Here is a 20113-nt window from a genome sequence, read left to right as displayed (position 1 = left end):
GGGGTGTGGCGGTGGGGGGTGGTGGGGGGTAGTGGGGGGGTGTGTGTGTGGGGAGGTCCTCTTTTTGGCGCGAAACTCCGCATGATGCCATTCTCCGATGGCTCTCTAATTCCCCAGCGCGGATAGGCGCGCCCGAGCTTCTCCTCGCTCCACATTGGCTACGGTGCGCGCGCGCTGCCTTCACTTCGCGCGCCCATTGGTTGGAGTGGTGAGCGCCAGCCAATGGTGAGGCTCCGAATCGTGGCGCCGCGCTTGTGCGGACTGGTAAATGTTGCAGGGCTCCGCGCGTCAAAGGTTTGGCGCTGCTTCGGGTGGCTGTAACGATTCGCGCTTTAAGTTTGGTGGTTGTTTTTTTAACCTAAAAAAGTATCAAGTTTCAAACGTACTATTAGTTAACGCGCCAGTGTAAAGATGGTAATTGCCAGTGCAGCATTTGATTAAGTTCATACGCGTGAGTGTGTTGTTTTAACATTGTGGTTTGTGTACAGTGGTTCGCGCGGTACATTGTATTGGGGTCAAAGTATCAGTGACTGCTGTTATTTGTAAGTAATTTTGTTTAAATGTTTTGTTGCTTTTTTTTCTTTACCCTGGTTTGAGAATTGTAACTGGGTGGGATAGTCGTGGTAGATGTGATGCTGTGTTGGATTATAAAGAACTGTAACTGTTTTAACGTGTTAGAGTTGTAAGCAACGAATTGCAATACAGTTTAATTAAGTAGCTAATCGCTACTTCGTACATTACATACATAATGTTGTATATGCTGCTTCAGGAGTAGAAGTTAATTCTTGTGACCTGGGTCACTCGCAAATGAGGACTCATCTTGGTCAGTTCTCATCCTGTTAAAATATACCTGAAAGAACAGTACTGCATACTATTTATACAGTGTGATTTAGAGTAATGCAGTCATTGGCAGTGATGCTCATTTTATAATATACACAAAATACCCGGAAAGTTTGGCCATAGACATAATATAAGTTATAATTCGTCTAAAGGTGTGGCGTCATGGACTACTGTGTACAGTACACTGCTGCAAGTATACATACAATTCACACATTCACGGTATATTACAATATATGTTGGATATTTATGCACCTTTTAATTTATAAGCAGCCTCAGTCAACTTATTTGGTTCTCTCGGTAAAGTCACGTAGAATGAGAATAAAATAATAACTTGATAAAATAAAATAACACAATATTCTCACGACGTTTCGGCCACAACACAAGCGGCCTTCATCAGCCTCAGTCAAGTATGAATTGTGCACTCCAAAGGTGCCGTGTCGAAGTAATCATAAATTCATATAGTTAATTTGCACGTTTGTTGTAAAGCTTCGCAAATGAAAGATGCAATGTTTAATTTCCTTACACTTAATTTATTTCCAACACGCAGTGCTTAAGTGCAGTTGATGCATTGTGGAGTGAACTGGACGAGCAGCGTTGACTGCCATAAGCATGGAAGGTATGTTTAATTCCTATGTAGTCCTCAACTATTGTTCGTTTTTACACGCTTTTTTAAATTTAACTCACTCTGTATGTTGTTGTTGTCGTATCCTCAAATATAACTAAATTTTAACTCTCTTCCCAATGTGGTATCGACTGCAAACTTGGTATATTTATGTAATACTGATGACAATACTATATTCTATCATAAAAAATTAAACCATCTTTTTTATATGTTATGTTTCGGCTTGGGTCTAATTGTCCATGCTCAACTGACGTTGGCTGTAAATGACCACGGTCCTTTGCGTTATGGCAAGCTTTTGGGCCACTTCCTGGAGTCGTGGAGTTCTGCCATTACTAGTACGGTACATTTCATTAAAGCGTGTTTAAAAGAAAGTATTTTTAATTACACGCTTTTATTAAACTCTCTTAAAATGTCCCATCTTTCTCAGGGCCACACTAAAGAAGGGCCATTGCACAAAACGTCAGCCCTCTATATTTGATGTTGGAATTCAATATAAACGATAAATGTGATATATTTGTTTACGTCTTGCTCTTAAATGAAGAATGTTTCTTGTATACCATGCACTGCACAGACGTTTAGCATGAGAACTGTATTCTTTCAGGTACAAGTTAATAAACGAATTTCTACTTGGTAATCAAGGTCCAGTTGGTCAGAAGGTTAAGGGAAATGCAGCAGTGTGTACCGACAGACCAGTTTTAATTAAACACACCCTTCTCAATAAATAAAGTAATTTCATTCTAAATAAGGTGCATGCATGTCAACGCAATAATTTTACCGAAGTAACCTTAAAACATATACGTAAGAGCAGAGCTGCTATAGTGTAACAATGGACAGGTGTCTTAAATCACCTCACCTCCGTCCACCCGTGGAAGTAGACCATATACTTTCTAGAGGGACTCTCTAATGGAAGCCCTTTCGCTAGGAGTGCCGTAAGCAAGCAATTGCAGGGCTGCACCCTCGCTAATTACCTTTCTGTATACATAAGCACAATATTTAAACGTCATGTGAATCCATGGCCAAGCCTCCTCTGACAGCGGGTGTCCTCGCAGACAACGAGGGGGATCTGGATGTCCTGACTTCGCTGCTGGAAGAGGGGTCTCCGCTTTCCAATGACGAGGATGGAGGTGACACCCGGGTCAACGGAGACGATCTCCACGATGATGGAGATGCCGCTCAGCACAGCGGAGGGCCCCACCCATCATGCAGTAACAAAAATGGCACCGAGGCTGAACTGAGCGCCCTGTTTGACGCCGAAGACGATGATGCGGAGGACAGCGATGCTTTGGTCATTGACATTGGTGAACCCGAGGGGTGTGGAGACGAAATCCGTAAAGCTGATGGTGATGTTCCTGCTCCACGCCGGTCTGCGGTTTCAACTCCGCGCTGTGATGACGGCAAAGAGAACGTGCGGCTGGAGGAGAAGAGCAAGGAAGAGTTGGCAGGTACGTGCATTGTTCTAATTCTCATAATTTACATCAAAATAATCTACAACGGTCACTTACGAACTCCAAAATGTGAGCATATTAAATATTTTCCAAGAAATGTTGGGAGAAATTTTTTTTAAAAAAGGGTACAGCTGTGAGTGCGGATTTTTACACTAAGTAGCGATGATGCTGTGTCAACTGCACCTTTATTCCCATGTGTTTTTTTTCGGTAGAGGAGCTGCGTTTGATGCAGGAGAAAGTTCTGAGACTTCAGCAGCAACTGCAGGAGACATCCCCACAAGGTGCTTCCAAACGGCTCTTATTTATGACTGATGCACATTCATGTCAAAATTAATACTTTTTTTTAAACATGTTTGCTTTTATATCTGTAATCCAGTTGTGGTATTTGAGGTTAAGCAAAGATAGCAATTATGGAAACTTTATAAACATAAGCCATTATTAATTTTGGACCTGTAATTTAGTTATAAGTAACTTTGTGTTATTTCACACAAATGCAACATTGCCTACTATAGCCAATAATTTCAGTCTTTAACATCCATGTTAACATTAGATGGTGCACTTTGGTAATTCTCCGCAATATTTCTATGGGTATGTGGCTAGGGGAATATAATCGGCTCATCAATGTGAACGAGTTCAATTGCTGATGTTGCCTACTACATGTTTTTTTGTGATGAAATATACTCGTGTCTTTTATCGTAGCGGCATCAAGTGGAGTTTCATCCCAGCGGAAAGTTGGTGTCAAAAAAACAGAAGCTGCCACGACTGCTTATGTCAAAACTAAGTCCCGGCTCGCACATCAACCTAAGAGCGGAGGTCAGCATGGGATATGACACTGTTCACTCACAAGAGACGGGTCAACCTGACCACACCAGTACTAAAAGTTAAATACAATCATCATAATTGTAATGTTGGTCACCTGTTGCAATGCTTTTTCTTTTGCAAGGAAAGACCTTGTTAAAAATTGTCAATAAGAGCAGGTTTCATTTATTGTAAATATAGTTGAGAACTTTGGAATGTCGTTAATTGTACTGTGACACCAGCATACAAAAGTCTATTCGCAAGTGTTTGCATGGTATGGCGATACTACGATCTGTTGTACAATATAAGGTTCACGATAATATGATTGTCCGATATTGCAAAGTATTATATTGTAATTAAGCTTAGTCGTTTGTTTTGGAAATATATCCTGACAATATTTATGAAATAAACTAATAATTTGCACTTAATAAGAACCTTTAATAATTTTCCAAGGTGCCAATTATACTTCTCAATGCATAGAAATTACCTGTTCAAAATTATTGCTTTATATAAAAAAATGTCTATCTGACATTCATGGCAAGTGTTATTCAGACAGGTTTTGTCCCTTCCACCTTCACCAACCAGGACTGCAGCACAATGAAGTAGTGAAACAACCCCCATGACCAACACAGCGTTCAGAGGCCTTCACATTAGCAGTCGATTAGTAAAGGGCTGTATATGTTTTTTGTTATAAATAAGCAGTGTGTGCAGTCATACTGTACCATCATGTTGTATTTATTCTGACGTGATGGATTTAACGTGGGTTCTGCATTCCAATGAGGTCGCTGTTGCCTAATACCTATGATGTGATGGCCAGAGAGCTCTACTGCCTTCAAGGACCGTACAAAGATACCAACTGCAAGTCAAGCAGGCGCTTGTTCGCAGAGCCCGATGTCAGTGACCGCCAGCACCAGCGCTGCAGGTGGTGCGACTGCAGGGAAACGGAAGGCCCCGACCACCCTGAGTACGCCTACCACTGCCAGCAGCAGCAGTGGGATGCAGGAAAATACGGAGGTGGAGAAATACTCCGGGTTCCGGATTAGGTGAGTGTTAACTGTGGATACCAACGCTGGGTAACAAACGTATAGATTTCTTTCAGACATTTGACAATAACCAGGTGCTGCTGAGAGAGAATGCTGATATGATGCTTTCTGGCTGCCAGTTTTGAGATTTAGTTGAAGAATCTTGAGTGCTGGTACAATGGCCAGCACTCAAGATTGGTAGCGTGGTGTCAGCAGGATCTGTTGGTCGATTGACTGATTCATACAGCTCTGAATCCAGTTCCAGTGGTTTACTCATCTATTTTCCTCCTATTTTACTCAGAAGAGACACAATATGAAGTTATGTTTTGTAATACGTGGTGGCAGAGGCTTAATGATTCTCCACCCTCCCATTTCAGTTGTTGTGATTCAATTCTAGAAGTGTTTTTTTACATTGCTGCACCAGAAGCCTCTCGTGGCTGTAGAGGTTGTGTCAACCATTACATACAAGATTTAAGAATAAAGATATATCGTTTATTGTGTGATTTGATGAACGTCTTGTGAACTTTCTGCTCTTGTAGTTTGGAGCTCCTTTACCCTGGCCATTCTTTTTTAACAACCCTAGTCTGGCATGGCACAGTGTACCAACTGTGATACAATCTGTAGTATGGTTGACTTAAAATTATGTACTTGCTTACTTAAACTTAATGATGCAACATACTTATCACGTTATCTTACAATTCACATTTCAGTATTTGAAAACCTAATTTCATATCTCCAGGCTGGCTGGATTCATTTCCTGAAACTTTGTGGTGCCATTGCTGTGATGATTATTATGATGATTTGAAAGTTAAAGCAGTTTCACTGTTGTATTTTAGGAGGCCTCTTATCTCGTCTGTGGACATGGAGAGGAGGATGGCCGGCCGGCGTATGATTCGCCTCTCTCAGCTGCCAGACAAAATCACGCGCGATAGCTTGGATAACATTGACTGGGTGACCATCGGCGTGATCGTACACAAGCACACTCCGCAGAGCGTTAGCAGCGTGAGTCCACGCCACCACATGCACGGCTCGAGAGAACATACGAATGGGATGGCTTGCGTGGGGCTGATGCTGATGCCCACGTCAGAGCACTGATGATGAATGTACATGAACACTACAAACTGGGCTCTGTCAGCCCAGAAGTAGCCTCCATGCTCTTGACCCGCAAGGCTCCCTAAGCTTGGCCCCTACACTAACAAGGCGGAAGGATTTAAACACATTTTCCTATTGTTTCCTCTTGCCAGGAGATCAAATCGAATCAGCAATTGCTGGATTGCAAGTCATGTGTGCTAACCACATCGCACCATAGCAGCATTCTTACATGTTAAAAAATATGCCATATATTGTTGCACCCAGTTTACAGATGAAAAGGGCTACCTGCATCTCGGCCTACACACACATTAATGGCTATGTAGCACTTGGTGAACTCTCACTTGGTTTAAAATAACAGACTCCAGCTGTTTTTTTGCCTGGCCTTGAAGGGAGTGAATTTGACTCCTCGTTGATGATGCGCAGGGCAAGACATTCAGCGTGTGGCGTCTGATGGACCTGAAGAACATGGAGGTGTCTGTGTCACTGCTGCTTTTTGGAGAAGTCCACAAGCAGCACTGGAAAACGGACCAGGGTTTTGTTGTGGGCCTCCTGAACCCCACCCTCATGAAGCCCAAGGAAGGATACAATGAGGTGTGTGGCTAACGTATATTTTATTTTTGTACAATGTAAAGCTAAGATTCACGTGATGTTTATGTGTCTATTGGCTTCTATTCCTACATATATGATTTTATTGGATGCAGAATTACTTGTATACTTGCCTACATGACTGTTATAACCACAGGGGTCATTGTTTAAAACTTTTTATTTCCAGGGGAAATTGGAAGATAAAAAATTCTACGAAATTCATGCAGACAAAAAGAACACATGATTTCCATAGATGTTATTTATTTCAGCAGGTAGGGCCCGATATTCTGTTAGGCTCTATTTCATAGGTGTCCTGTGAGGGTACAGATGTTTTACATTACAGTTCTTCGGTACAATCACGGTTACATAGGCTGTGTTATAAACGGCAAGTATTGGTACGTTTTTGTGACCGAGAGCCAACTACGTACTTTACATGTTACATGAAATGGGAATTTGTAAACAAATAATGTTGGAATGGTTTGTAAAAGGTAATGACCAGTCCACGCATGTTAGTGGACCCACCACACCCAGACCTTAATTTATGCTCCTGTTAATGGAACTTATGCCAACATTTAATCTAGACTCGGAGCATTTTTAGCATTACATGCAGTAGGGAGGAGTGGTGTAGGAATGTACTGATATGATCTTATTGATCGATAAAAATGTCAAACTTCTAGGCAGTATAACGATCACATTTGTGGTATTTTGATAGTTAATAAGTATTTGGTTATAAATAACTCTCCTTTTGTTTTTGGGAGTGTAGATGGTCATGTAAGCATTTTACCAACCCAACAAATAGATGGATTGTCACAGTTTCATTGAATAATTTAGTCTCTTTTCACCATTTTTGTGAATGTATTACCTCTAGTTGGCTCTCGGTCACAAAAAAATAGTTACTTTCTACATAGTATATGAATTTAAAATAATGATACAATACACATGATTGGATGCATATATCATGAGCATAACAATTGATTTTACTCGGGAAATCAATGCATCACTACGAGCCTAGTTACAATGTTGTCTTTATGCTGGCAACATTTAGTCTTTATTATGTTTTTTTTCCTGTCACTGCTGCAAGCATATTCCGCCGTTTTGAGCTCCGGATATTCTGCTGGAGCTTTCTTTCCTTCTTGTGATAATGTTGTAAATTTTCCCTTTGCAAATTAACGTTTGAAATGAACATGTCTTATGTGTGTGTAGCTGTCCATCTCTGTGGACCATCCCCAGAAGGTGATGCTCATGGGGGAGGCGAAGGACTTGGGCACATGTCGCGCAGCCAAACGCAACGGGGACCCCTGCACTCAGCTCATTAACCTGGTGCGGACCCTCACACTCGTCACCTTCCATTAAATTAACATTGGGCTTTGAGCCACATTGATTTGCAGGTGAACCATTTGAAATCTTTAAAAAATTAAAATCTTACCTTAATTTGTCATCGTTTAGTATTTATACTGTGACCCCTACCCATGCAGTACATCTTGATTTCTGGATGTGCATCACAAGCAGGAATCGAACTTGGGTCACTACATTTTATAGCAGCTCGCTATAACAAAGTGCTGTTAACCTCCATTGCCTATTCATACGCAAGTTCACATGTGTACGGGCATTAACCGCCGTATCCCCTGCCTGCAGATGGAGGGCGAGTTCTGCCAGTTCCACGTGCAGTCGCAGTACCGCAAAATGAGCTCGCGTCGCTCCGAGCTGCAGGCAGGCTTCACGGGCCGGGAGCCCACGATGCTGCGGGGCCGAGGGCGCGGGGCCCTGGGGCTGAAGGAGAGGATCTGCCAGCAGGGGTTCCACTACGGAGGGGTCTCGTCCCCCGCTTACGCGGCCAGCGTGTGAGTAGCAGCGGGCGAGGACACGTCTCGTCCCACCCTCAGTTTGTACACGCGCGCACAAAACGTGCACCTGTACAGCCGTTTTGTCACTCCACTTACGGCATGAGGGGTTCCCATCATGCTTTGCGAGTTGTGGAGATTATTTGACAATACTTCGCCACCCTGGTCATTGCGAGTTGGTGAAGGTGGGATGTATACAATGCCAGCAATTTTTTTTTCTGAACCGCCCATGGACAACGTTGCCCCGCAGCAGCCTATGACCGCTGCTTTGTGCATTGTTGGCCAATGATTCAAGCAATATCCAGCCTCAGTTCTGCTTCGGTGCTGAGTCATGATGAAATCGGGTACTTTGCAGGTGAATTGGTCAAAGTCCATCTGTATATACACAGACACAAATCAGTATCCGTTCTTTATTCTTATAGGATGTTATTAAACATCTATAATGGAAACTAAGAGATGGTATGGCCAGCACCACACCATACCTCCTGTGTCTCCCCAGTGCTGATGTTTGCACATGGCAATAGATACTCATCTGAGGTTGTTTAAATCTGGGTGAGTTTCAGAATAGGATCTTGTCCATTGATGCGGATTGAACCCAGGTTTTTGAGATCACAGTACAATGCTCAGACTATAACACTCATAAGCACGGAACACGTAGGTTGTTGCTCATCTGTGTTGGTCGCCCGATGTCAGTGGTACGCATTCTACATTCCCATGATTAGAGCCATTTTTGCGATTGAATGACCACTTTCATTTTCACAGTCATTTATTTTATCGAGCATAGAGGGTTGATCTGTTGAATTGTCCCTTGAAGAGGATTTTAACTTGCATCCTTCAGATTGTGGGTTGCACTCTAACCATAGTGCGGAATCCAAAGTGATTTCCGGAACAAATAAGCATTGAAGCAGCGCTCATTTTGTTTACATCTGGGAGCCAGTGTTGGCTTACATATCTATTGTGGAGCAATTTTCTCCATTAGACAACCAATACTGAATCTTGACTTAAAGCTTTCGTGACTGCAGGAATTCATATTCTTTGGGTTTTTCGGTAAAGTCATGTAGATAGGTTGAACGTTCAACCTATCTTGGTATCTAGGAAAACCAAAACTGACATCCCCACAATTTGTACTCATGATATCAACTCCAGAAAGATTATGGCCTAAATCGCCCCTCGGCCATATGAGCTTGCAAGCTTCTGATTACTGCTGAGCGACCAGGCCAGTTTAACGTAAAACCAAATAAAAACTTTATGTACTCAAATTGACAAGGCATGTGTGTGTTTTCTAAAAATTATTCTGGCGCAAAGATAGACTTGAAGGTGTAAGGACACACAATATTGTTAATTTAATTAAAATCTTCCCTATATTCTAATACTCACTAAATAGTCGTAGAAGTTTAGGTTAAGTAAAGTTTATCAATTTTAAGTCGCCCTTGTAAACGCTACATAAATGTAATTACCTTCTGGTGTGATGTTGTCTTCCTCGTCTGTTATGCAGGAGGTCGGGGGTTCGATCCCGACCTTGCACATTGAGAAACATGCGTTTAGATTATTTGGCTGCTATACATTTCCATATGATAGTCACTTCGTTGAGCTCCCATTTGTGATTTGTACGTATATATGTTGAACTTTCGCACTCTATGGAGCCAACTTTATGGTGCCTTTACTTCCCTATATGTTCTACTCTTATCTTGTTTTTGTATTATTTGTTTTTGTAATGTTCTGACACGTGCCGAGTGGACATCATTGAAGAAGAGCTTTATAGCTCATCGGTTTTCTCCAGGCTAAATAAGTATTCTGTTTGTGTATTTACCTTCTGCAGTGCATCTTCCACACCTTCCAAAGGCAGCAAAAGCACACAGATGTCACTGTCTGGGTTCGTGGTACGAGGCGCAGATGCTGTGCTGCTGCAGGCAAAGCAGAACTTGGGTTAGTATCTTTCACGCATGGATAGTAACTGCTCGCTCTGTAGGTTATTTAACTTCCATAACACATACTAAAACAGACACTTATCAGTGCTATTCATGGATTGTGCTGCAATTGGGGGAAAAACTCAGTTGAAAAAATACATTTGTTTTGGGTACTTGAAAGTTAAAAATAGTGAATTGCAAAGCTTTTTTACTTTTTATTCTGTGTTGTTAGAAATGCTGATGTTGTAGACTTACAGTTAATTTAGCAGTTTCCCTTCTGCTTACAGATAAAAAACTATCCTCGCAATATTTTCTGTTCTACACCATTCTATTAATTTTGAACATATATTTGACACCTTAAATTTAACGAGGCTTGTGTTCATGCTTCCAGACCATTTATTGTCCTTATTTGTATTCCTGTAAATTGTTTCCTAAGTATTAATTTAATTACACTTCATTATCTTCGTTTAAACAAGTGAGACACCATTGCTATTCATGACCTCTTCCAATAAAGAATAGAACAAGATGGTAAGTTATTGAAATGTATTTGCTGACATTTCAAATATTTTTTTTTATATGGCAGTGGTTTTGTTTTGCAGATCATATCACAGCATTTCAATGTTCACTTTAAAAGACAAACTTTACAAAAAAATATAAATTGACAGGTCAAAGAGAAGCCATTTGCTTCAAATAACATTGTTCATTACTTAGCTACTCGCTGCCTGTAATATATTTTTGAGAGTTGCATGACTCTTTATTTTGTGTCTCACTTGAGTGATTTTATGATATAGTATTATATGTATCTTAAACTTCTTTCGCACCGTACGTAGGCAACCGTGCTAATCGGAGGTGCGGGGGAAGGACAGCAAACTAAACGCGAAAAGCAATTCTAAGGAAATTAGTTTTAAATTTAGATTTAAAAGCGCATAGCTGCATTGGCTTCCTAATATCAGAAGGAAGCATCTTCCAGATGGTCGCAGAAGCGGATCTAAAAGCATGCGATGCAGTAATGGTCTTTGGTCGATGGTTAGCAAAAATCAGGCTGCGATGATGACCTGAGTTCGCGTGATGGTTTGTGCTCTTTGACGAGATGAGCAAGTTATTGTGGCTCATTTGTGGCACGTATTGCGTGTGTTTTTGACTGGGCATTCAGGTATGGGTCCTTCCAGTGGCAGCGTGACTGGTTGTTCAGAAGATTTTCAGGGCCTATTGAAGGCTCCCACACCTGGGGCACTCAATCTTAAGAAGCATCTGGTACAGATCTCCACCACAGGTGAACAAAACGCAGCCCATACTGTAATGTTTAAACAAAAAAGAAACACGTGATGTCTCACAGTACATGCCCTCTCAGTTTAACTATGCTTGCTTTCAAAGGTCTCTGCAGGCATATATTTGTATTAAAATGTATATTGCATACACACTGAAACGCAAAGGATGGTCAAAACACTTTTGACAGTGAGATGCAGGAAAGTGTACTAACCTAAGATTATGTTAATGTTGGAGCCGCAACCTTGGTGGGTTAGAGGTCAGACCGCTGAGCTGGAACTGCTGAGTTCCTGGGTGTGAATCCAGACAGCTGCCTGCCATTAATCTGGGTTCTCAAAATGTTGTGAGTTGATGGGTCTCCACCCAGTCATCAGTGACTGCACAAACAAATAATCACATGAAGTTTGAGTGTACATAATTTGGCTAAATATCAGCTATGAGATTTAAAAACGTATCAGTTTGACTGTCACGCATCAAACATTGCTGTCGGTGGCAGGACAAGTGGGAAAATGCTGCCCTCTATTGGTGGAACCAAAGGTCTGAAAATATTTCAGCTCTGTGATATTTACTTTAGTGGGCAATTCTCTCACAAAGGTTTGCTCTGCTCAAGATGTCGGAATTGATACTGCGACTCATAACATGAAGCCAATCACACAATCGGAATACATTTCGGGAAAAAGACAAATATTTGAATTCAGTCGCGAGCAAGGGTTACTAGAAAAATGTAATACTGTGTATGATATTTTTTAAATTACATTTTTGTTATATCTGTACATTTTCTCTTGCATAATACGTGCACATTTTATACACATATGCCATACAGTATCATTTAATGTTCGGCCGTTTGCAGCTGTGGCAACGTGCGTTCACACACACATGTGCTCGTCGTATGTGCGGAACAAGGTGCTGACGGGAAGCCAAGAGCCAACATGCAGTCAATATCTGCAGCCGAGCTGATTAGGCAGCAGAAGAGGGGACTGCAGGATGCCCGTCGCAAGCGCAGCGAAGACCGAGAAGCCAAGTGCGTCCAAGCCACACAGCCATGTTTTCTCTATTCCTAACAATGCATTCATTCCTCGCGCATAGTCAGCACATGACCTCTTGCGACAGAAATCGCATGAACTGCTCTCGCTGCCATACGCTGTGGTCTCGAGTGATTTGTTTGATCTACGTATCACCTGGGGCGACCACGGGAGCGGTGCCATTCCTCTTGAGGGTCACGGTCCACTTCGAGCATGAACCACCAAACTGAAGTGCGCAATTATTTTAAATAAAATCGCTTTTCTAAAAAGTAATTGCTTTAAAACAAAACTTTTCCTTGAGGTTAACCGCACATTTGCAAGTGGGATTTAGCTAGACAGCAGAAATATAAGCTTTTTTATTTGTCCAGGAAAGCCTCGGTGAGCATCAAGAGTTAAAAAGGTGGATGCTGTATTGGTATGTTGGGCCTTTTCCCTCTATGAATGTTTTTGGATAAAATTGTAGTATAGGTTCACAAAAAAACCGACAGCTGTAGAAAACTTTTTTTATATTATTTAAGCCTACCTATATATACTATTTTAAGTAGACATTTATTAAATGGATTTTGAAATATGTATAAGGAATTGTATGGTAAAGAACTATCGAGAACGCTCACATAAAGCAGAATTATTGCTGCATGAACATTGAGCCCAGTGAAAGTGACGGAGACGCATACAGTGAGGGAAAAAAAGTATTTGATCCCCTGCTGATTTTGTACGTTTGCCCACTGACAAAGAATTTATCAGTCTACAATTTTAATGGTAGGTTTATTTGAACAGTGAGACAGAATAACAACAAAAAAATCCAGAAAAACGCATGTCGAAAATGTTATTAATTGATTTGCATTTTTACGAGGGGAATAAGTATTTGACCCCTCTGCAAAACATGACTTAGTACTTGGTGGCAAAACCCTTGTTGGCAATCACAGAGGTCCGACGTTTCTTGTAGTTGGCCATCAGGTTTGCACACATCTCAGGAGGGATTTTGTCCCACTCCTCTGCAGATCTTCTCCAAGTCATTGAGGTTTCGAGGCTGACGTTTGGCAACTCGAACCTTCAGCTCCCTCCACAGATTTTCTATGGGATTAAGGTCTGGAGACTGGCTAGGCCACTCCAGGACTTTAATGTGCTTCTTCTTGAGCCACTCCTTTGTTGCCTTGGCCGTGTGTTTTGGGTCATTGTCATGCTGGAATACCCATCCACGACCCATTTTCAATGCCCTGGCTGAGGGAAGGAGGTTCCCACCAAAGATTTGACGGTACATGGCCCCGTTCATCGTCCCTTTGATGCGGTGAAGTTGTCCTGTCCCCTCAGCAGAAAAACACCCCCAAAGCATAATGTTTCCACCTCCATGTTTGACGGTGGGTATGGTGTTCTTGGGGTCATAGGCAGCATTCCTCCTCCTCCAAACACGGCGAGTTGAGTTGATGCCAAAGAGCTCCATTTTGGTCTCATCTGACCACAACACTTTCACCCAGTTGTCCTCTGAATCATTCAGATGTTCATTGGCAAACTTCAGACGGGCATGTATATGTGCTTTCTTGAGCAGGGGGACCTTGCGGGCGCTGCAGGATTTCAGTCCTTCACGGCGTAGTGTGTTACCAATTGTTTTCTTGGTGACTATGGTCCCAGCTGCCTTGAGATCATTGACAAGATCCTCCCGTGTAGTTCTGGGCTGATTCCTCACCGTTCTCATGATCATTGCAACTCCAAGAGGACTTGCATGGAGCCCCAGGCCGAGGGAGATTAACAGTTATTTTGTGTTTCTTCCATTTGCGAATAATCGCACCAACTGTTGTCACCTTCTCACCAAGCTGCTTGGCAATGGTCTTGTAGCCCATTCCAGCCTTGTGTAGGTCTACAATCTTGTCCCTGACATTCTTGGAGAGCTCTTTGGTCTTGGCCATGGTGGAGAGTTTGCAATCTGATTGATTGCTTCTGTGGACAGGTGTCTTTTATACAGGTAACAAGCTGAGATTAGGAGCACTACCTTTAAGAGTGTGCTCCTAATCTCTGCTCGTTACCTGTATAAAAGACACCTGGGAGCCAGAAATCTTTCTGATTCGGAGGGGGTCAAATACTTATTTCCCTCATTAAAATGCAAATCAATTTATAACATTTTTGACATGCGTTTTTCTGGATTTTTTTGTTGTTATTCTGTCTCTCACTGTTCATATAAACCTACCATTAAAATTATAGACTGATCATTTATTTGTCAGTGGGCAAACGTACAAAACCAGCAGGGGATCAAATACTTTTTTCTCTCACTGTACCCAGCATCAGGGCTTCAACCTTCAAAGTCTATGCAACTGGCTTATAGCCCTGAGAGGGAGACTCAAGGTTTGAATGCAGGATCGCAATGGTACCAGTTTGGCACTTTGACACAGTCATTATAAAGCTTATTAAACTGGCTAACAATCACTACATTTATTAATTATTCACAAAATATATATTTTTTGCTTACGTGTACAGGCTTCTTCAGATCGCAGATGCCCCTTCTGCTTCGTGCCACGAAGCAAACCCATCGACTCCGACGGGCACGACGGAGAGGCCAGTGAGACCCGAGCCAGGTGGCAGCATGTCTTCTTCACCGATCCCCTCGCCATCCACCTCGGCCTCGGTCAGGACTCCGCGCATCGGCAGCGGACTCCGAGATGGGGACGAGGTTTTCTTGTTTGACTCGCCTCCACAACCGAACAAGCAAGCGTCAAACGCCGATAGGAAAAAGGTGAGGACCCCCCGCCAAACTCTTGACGGCACTGGTCATGCATTTTTTAAAAAAAAACTTACTCGCCGTCAGTTCCAGTGGAAAACGCCGGATGGTGCCACACACCAGTTTTGCGGCTTATTGCGGGCGTGGTTTGTGCATCGGGGAAATGTTATCTTGTGCTGTGATATTTCCAACTTGCAAGGCTATGGGGTGGTCAGTATAGATAACATATCTCCCTAGACTTTTTGGTGTTGGTTGCCTTCATTACAACAATGTTTAGTTCTCTACTTCAGGCAAACAATGTTTTTGAAGGAATTTGGCAAATGTCCTCATGCAAAACCTTTTTCAAAACAGTGTCCTGAGATTATTTGAGGCAATACTGAATTTATAAAGGGAATTCAATTGACAAGTAAGTGGTGATTTTCTCACCAATAAATGGAAGAAACGACTCAATTCTTCCAACAATTGCATCGGGTATCAATTCAACCTCAAATGGCCCAAATCTCTTATTAGAAATGGTGGAGATGTGGTCTCATGTGTTCACAGCTGCTTCTGGATTGGTTTTATCAGTTAAGATGAATAATGAGCACACGTGCTGGTCGCAGCTGGCTGCTGTGCATAAGCTGCGTGCCAATGGCAAGCAACTGGAAAAGCAGAACCCCAACGCTGTGAAGCGGAAGGTGGCTGGGGAGACGGTGCGAGCCGTCCTGCAGCGCACGGAGGAGGACACCGCCTCCTCCCCAGGTACTGAAGAGTAACCGTGTGAAAGATTCTCCAAATAATAATAATATGCAATTTCCCCCCCTGTATTTTAAGGCTAAAGTTGGGGCAGGTTGGGGGGTGGTATATGTTGTCTTCCGGAAGATGGGTTTTAATCTTGTTGGCCAGCATAATCTTCCAGAAGACATCTCTCTCCCCATTTTAAAGCCGTGCGTGCGTAATCTTCCAGGCATCGCCTCTCCCATAGCACCCATAATCTTTCGATTAATAATTATTATTTTTTTTCAAAATGTCCCGAAAGTTTTAGGTGCGACTTACTTTCCAGAACTTGCTTATCTGAAGAATATGGTATAACCCCACCTGGACTTTGAGACCCACATGAATGGGGTGTTTTGGACAGCTGATGGAAAAATTAACTCGTGCGCACGTCAAATCCACTTAGCTTCAACCATTTGTGCCGCCGCTTGGCTCAACTCAAGTCTCTCTTTTTCCCCCGTGGCTGTTAATTCTCAGAAGAGCAAGGCGGTCAGGAACCGGCTTCCAAGCGAGCACGGCGGAACTCGGAGCTCTTTAACTCACCCGAGTTCCAGCAGTTGCTGGCGGCGCGGTCCAAGCACTCGGATAAAGTGCGGCAGGTGCGTGGGGTGGCTGCGACGCCGCCGGTCGCCATCGCTGCGTGATCGGTGCGCACGCGATGCCGCTACGGACTCGGTTGTCTTTGAGTTTTTCATGATGACCCATGGGTGTGTGGGCGGCTGTTGGTGTCTCATTTGTTGTGGTTGCCTTAAATAGGATGCTGTAAAAAGTTTATATGTATGTCAAACTTCTTTCGCACCGTACATAGCCAACCGTGCTAATTGGAGGTGCATCTTAATTTATAGTAATTAAGTTATTTAACAAGGCAGCCTGCCAGTTCATGGCACAGGCCACCATATTGCTGTAAACGTTATTGCAAATTAATAGAGAATATAATTTGTTTATCCCATAGATCATCTGTGTAGTCACTTGCCAATGATATCCATGCAAAATAAATCCATGTGCCCTTTTGCCTCAATATCTCTCCTGTACTTGTGTATGTGTCTATATGCCTGTTAATTAGCATAGCCGTGTAGTTTTGTGGAAGTCCCTTGATACCTTTTCACCTGAATATAAGTCCAGGGTGCTTAAAATATTTTATAACACTTATTATAGGACTATCGTTTTTAATGTAAAAAGTACGGATAATGCACTGTAACATGATAACAAATGTATATTAATCGCTTCAAAAAGTCAAAAGAGTCTCCACTTGTTCACCATCATTGTCAACACATTCCTAGAATCTTCTTCAGGTGGTCTCCAGAGCCCGGAAGCACATTCCTTGTTGTTACAAATTCTCGGAAGTGTTAACATTTTTTTTGAAGCAACCTGCATATCCTTTCCGTGTATTGCTGTAGCCCTATTTGTCATTGTCACCGTATCTGCTTGCCTGTCATGATAATTGCCATCGTCCTCGTTTGAATAAAGCGTCTTCCACGGTGTTTTGCCTATTTGGCGGTATGTTTATCCACACCCATAGGCAGAGGATGACCTACAAGAGCAGTACTTCAACGTTCGCGAGAAGAAGGAGCAGATGGAAGAGAAGATGAAGAACTTGAAGGAACAAAAGTGCCGTGTTGTGAGCTGCAAGCAGGTGTAGAATCGTCAATTTTTTTAACAAGTTTTTGCTTTTTAATTACAATTGCATTCTAATTGAGCATTGTGTTACAGCTTAGGCTACCAACTCACTACACTTGAAAATGTATATGAATTACTGGCAACTGTATTTGAACCCAGGATGTCCTTGCTGCCAACTCAGTTATTTGCCACTGTGTTAGCCACCTGAACCGACCAGCTCACTTCAATTGAATGACGTATTTATGAGCTCCGCAAGCTGTATTTAAACCTAATTTTCCTTGTGTCCCCCTGTCGTCCCTGTCCCCTCTCGCCACAGTGCAAGTACACGCACTACAAGGCGCTGGATACGTGCGTGCAGCAGATGCACGCGCTGTCATGGCACGACGGCGTCAAGCGATTCTTCCGCTGTGGCCAGTGCAGCCACCGCACCGTTTCGCTCGACAGGCTGCCACAGAAACACTGCAAGTACGTGACTGGTGGCCTGTGTGCTCGCTGTGACTTCCCCCAGTGCTCTGCGAACGCTATGCCACTGCCGGTGTGTGTGTGTGTGTGCTCACCCTTCCTGTGCTGTGTGTGTGCGCTTGTGCTGTGTGTGAGCGCTTTACTGTTCCAGTGCTGTTTGCTTTAGCTTTTTTTTTTCCTGGTGCTGTGTGTACTATGGCTTGTTCCAGTTCTGCATACGCTGTAACTTGATATAGTATGTGGTTGTGTCGATTGTGGTTTATTCCAGTGTTCTGTGTGCACTTCAGTGTCTTTCCATTCCCTATGTGTTTATGTACTGGATGCTCTCTGCAGTGTTTGTGCTGTGGTTTTTTGCAGTGCTACAAGTGTTTACTGTGGGTACTTTAATCACTGTGTGTCTGCTGTGGCTTTTATGCCAGATTTATTGTTTTATAATACTTGTACGAACATTTTAGTTCAAATATTCATCAAGTAAAAATGTGCTGTCATCTTGCAGAAACTGTGGGCAGTTCAAGTGGGAAAGGGACTCAATGTTGAAGGTTTGTGAATGAGAATACGTGAGACACCCACACAATTAAATCTTCTCTTTGATTTGACAGGTTGATTGCCCTGCTTTATATAAAAATAAACAACTCGTTTTTAGTGTTTAGAGAGTATTGCTGGTTTATTAAGTAAACTCTTACCTCCATTTGATGAAAATCGTAGGTGAATGAAAATTTTCAGATGATCATTGATTTTGTTCATATCGCCTCCCAGTAATTTTTGAACCTCAAGTGTGTACTGTTTTTTCTCATCTGGCAATTTACGGTAATAGGATTTCGAATGAAAGGTTAGCAACAACATTTGAAGGATTGAATACCTGCCGCAAATCAGTACTTGATGGTGGTGGTTCATCCTATCTGAATGTTTGGTTCTCATGTAATCCATCAATTAGCATTATTCCTCCCGGCAATTCTTGCTTGCTATATTGGTCTCTGTGGGCATGTACCAGACAGTGACTGTGATTTCGTGTGTCTGCCGCACAGGAGAGGAAGGGGCCAAAGATCGGAGCCGAGACTTTGTTGCCACGTGGCGAAGAGCAGGCAAAGTTTCTCAACAGCCTGGCCTGAGTGTTTGCAAGGAAACTTTCCAAGATGGGATAATACAATTTGACATCTATGATGTTTTCCCTGCAAGTGTTCAATACCGTTGTACTTTTAGTTTGGTGTGGCTATCGAGTGTGGAGACAGTGCTTCTGTAATGAGCACCAAGGGTTGAAGGGGGATCAGGTGCTGGGCTACAAAGATGGTAACGATTGAACAGGGGCGGCCCCCATTTAATTCCTTTTATCAGGGTCACTGTCAACCACTGGTTGGATGCATTTCCATACTACACTGTTTTGACATCTGCCATCGGGAGTGAAAAGCAGCTGAGTGCGGGTGCTGGTCCCACCGTCCCATCTGGTGTGTTGTGCTTGCCCAAGTAGGTGCACAATCATGACACTTTTCATAGAAATTCCACCGTGCTATGAAGCTAACAATGTGTATCTGTTACTCTTTTTTATGATGTAAGCCATCATTTTACCAAAAGTGTAGCATGTGAAGCGTATGCAAAGGCCTTTTTGCATAATCTCAAACCGTCTGCCTTCCGCTGTATGAAGGCCCAGTAAAAAAGTTATAAAGTACTTGGCGGGAGCATTGTAATTGTAAATAATAGCTTTACTATTCTTTGAAGTAACATGTGTTTATGTAGTGTCTTAAGTACTGTAATTTAAAACAATTAGGATTTTTAATGTAGGAAAACCCTTAACATTTATTTGGATTTGAAAATGTGAAAAATTATAAAACTCCCCAAATAACTTTCCCATTGACTTTTATATTAGTATTTTTGTATGTATACATTCTAAAAATGTTTGCATGGCTACTGATTAATTAAATCATTGCTCTCTTAAACCATGTATTGGTCACCATCTTATTATACATCATGCTGGTTGTACTTCTAATTGATTAATAATTGCAATGCGTTTTATTGGTACATTCTAGTGTGTGCTTTAATGCAATTTCTGTGGATCAAGCCGCTTTATATTTTGGTTGGCATGTAGCAAATATTGGAGCTTGGGTTTTTTTTATCGTTGAAGTCAGCATTTAATTGC

General features: G+C 42.4%; 1 protein-coding gene across 5 annotated transcripts; it reads left to right on the top strand.

The window, feature by feature from the left end:
• Nucleotides 1-190: 190 nt before the first annotated feature.
• On the top strand, nt 191-19913 carry MCM10 (minichromosome maintenance 10 replication initiation factor). 5 transcript variants are annotated; one of them, XM_032954127.2, is made up of 20 exons: nt 191-264; nt 1388-1456; nt 2512-2904; nt 3120-3188; nt 3607-3720; nt 4523-4748; nt 5564-5729; nt 6243-6410; nt 7608-7724; nt 8040-8245; nt 10065-10171; nt 11306-11425; nt 12322-12439; nt 14910-15165; nt 15753-15891; nt 16381-16502; nt 17423-17536; nt 17837-17985; nt 18479-18521; nt 19008-19913. In XM_032954127.2, exons 2-20 carry the CDS (start codon nt 1450-1452, stop codon nt 19089-19091), a joined length of 2718 nt encoding a protein of 905 aa, XP_032810018.2. In that variant the 5' UTR covers nt 191-264; nt 1388-1449; the 3' UTR covers nt 19092-19913. The 5 variants fall into 5 exon arrangements, with proteins under 5 accessions (XP_032810018.2, XP_032810016.2, XP_032810017.2 ...); XM_032954125.2 differs by having other exon boundaries at nt 222-294; XM_032954126.2 differs by lacking the exon at nt 191-264 and adding an exon at nt 271-414.
• The last annotated feature ends 200 nt before the right edge of the window (nt 19914-20113 follow it).

This window comes from Petromyzon marinus, chromosome 14, assembly GCF_048934315.1.
Source record: "Petromyzon marinus isolate PM22_M1 ecotype Great Lakes invasive population chromosome 14, UKy_Petmar_22M1.pri1.0, whole genome shotgun sequence".
In the NCBI taxonomy this organism is placed as follows: domain Eukaryota; kingdom Metazoa; phylum Chordata; class Hyperoartia; order Petromyzontiformes; family Petromyzontidae; genus Petromyzon; species Petromyzon marinus.
The sequence above is the reverse complement of the archived record's forward strand: the minus strand, read 5'-3'. Positions and strand labels throughout refer to the sequence as shown.

Excerpts from the sequence above, each read along its gene's own strand:
- MCM10 (XM_032954127.2), top strand. Across the intron at positions 7,725-8,039 it reads GCACTCAGCTCATTAACCTG|ATGGAGGGCGAGTTCTGCCA; the intron begins GTGCGGACCCTC and ends CCCTGCCTGCAG. Across the intron at positions 17,537-17,836 it reads GTGTTGTGAGCTGCAAGCAG|TGCAAGTACACGCACTACAA; the intron begins GTGTAGAATCGT and ends CTCTCGCCACAG.